The 979-nt window shown below is 25.9% G+C and overlaps 1 protein-coding gene across 1 annotated transcript; it reads right to left on the reverse strand.

The window, feature by feature from the left end:
- Positions 1-493: 493 nt before the first annotated feature.
- AAJ76_465000979 (hypothetical protein) lies at positions 494-979 on the reverse strand (the record flags this gene model as incomplete). The annotated part of the gene is made up of 1 exon (XM_024475715.1): positions 494-979. A coding segment is annotated over one exon (486 nt), but the record flags the coding sequence as incomplete, so codon positions are not given.

Consider the following 979-nt stretch of genomic DNA (forward strand, 5'->3'; position numbering starts at 1 on the left):
TTACGGCCTTGCTTATAGGAGAAAAGAGCGTTCCCTTAGGATACAGAATCCTCGGTCTACTTAAAGACCATCTCTCACCTTAAGTGAGTGCACAGAACAACATCGCCCGGCTCAATACACCATTTAAGAACACACTTCAGTGTAGCGGCAACAATTTTACCTTATAAATTTATTTTACTTTAAATTTAAAATGGAAAATATTTATTTAATATAACTTGGAATGTTATTAATTTAATCTATAATTAATTTTTGATATATAAATAAAACAAGTTCCTAAACTGTATGATTTAAAGCACTTTTTAATATTTTTACTTCATAAAGTCTTTAAAAGCATATCATTAAAACTATGAAGAGAAACTACACTTTAAATGATTCAAAAAAGCCATAACTGGTCTTTTAAAAAGTTAATACGAACATATTTAATCAAGTTTTATACCTAAAACTAATTTATGATTAAGATTTATATAATATATAGCTAAAAAAATTGAAAACTTTATTCAGATGTTGATAAATTACTTTCCATAGCAAAAGCAACAAGTTTAGCACCAATAAACTCGATTAGAGAAGCAGGCACTCCGCCTGACAGTATAATATTTTTGTTTTTTAATAGATTTTGCGTCTCTTCATCAAATCTATATTTCAAGGAATCAAAAATGTTTTGAAAGTAATCAACATTATTTTGTATTATAAATATCTCAGCAGGATCTGCATATACTTTATAATTACTTCCATCCTTAAAAAAATTATTTTTAAAAAAAATATCGCATAAAGATATTTGAATTTCCTGATCCGTTCTAAAAAAATTATTAAGAATATTGTGTAACATTTTTAGAACTTTTTTATCAACAAACACAATTTCCTTATCTTTACTAAATCGAACTTGTTGTAAAATATCAGATTCTTTAGCATTTCTCCATACATAATTAGTATATAATAATAATCGCGCAAAATTATCATCAAAATTTGAATTCCGTGCAAA

The sequence above is a fragment of the Vairimorpha ceranae genome (genome assembly GCF_000988165.1).
Source record: "Vairimorpha ceranae strain PA08 1199 chromosome Unknown NODE_465, whole genome shotgun sequence".
Lineage (NCBI taxonomy): Eukaryota > Fungi > Microsporidia > Nosematidae > Vairimorpha > Vairimorpha ceranae.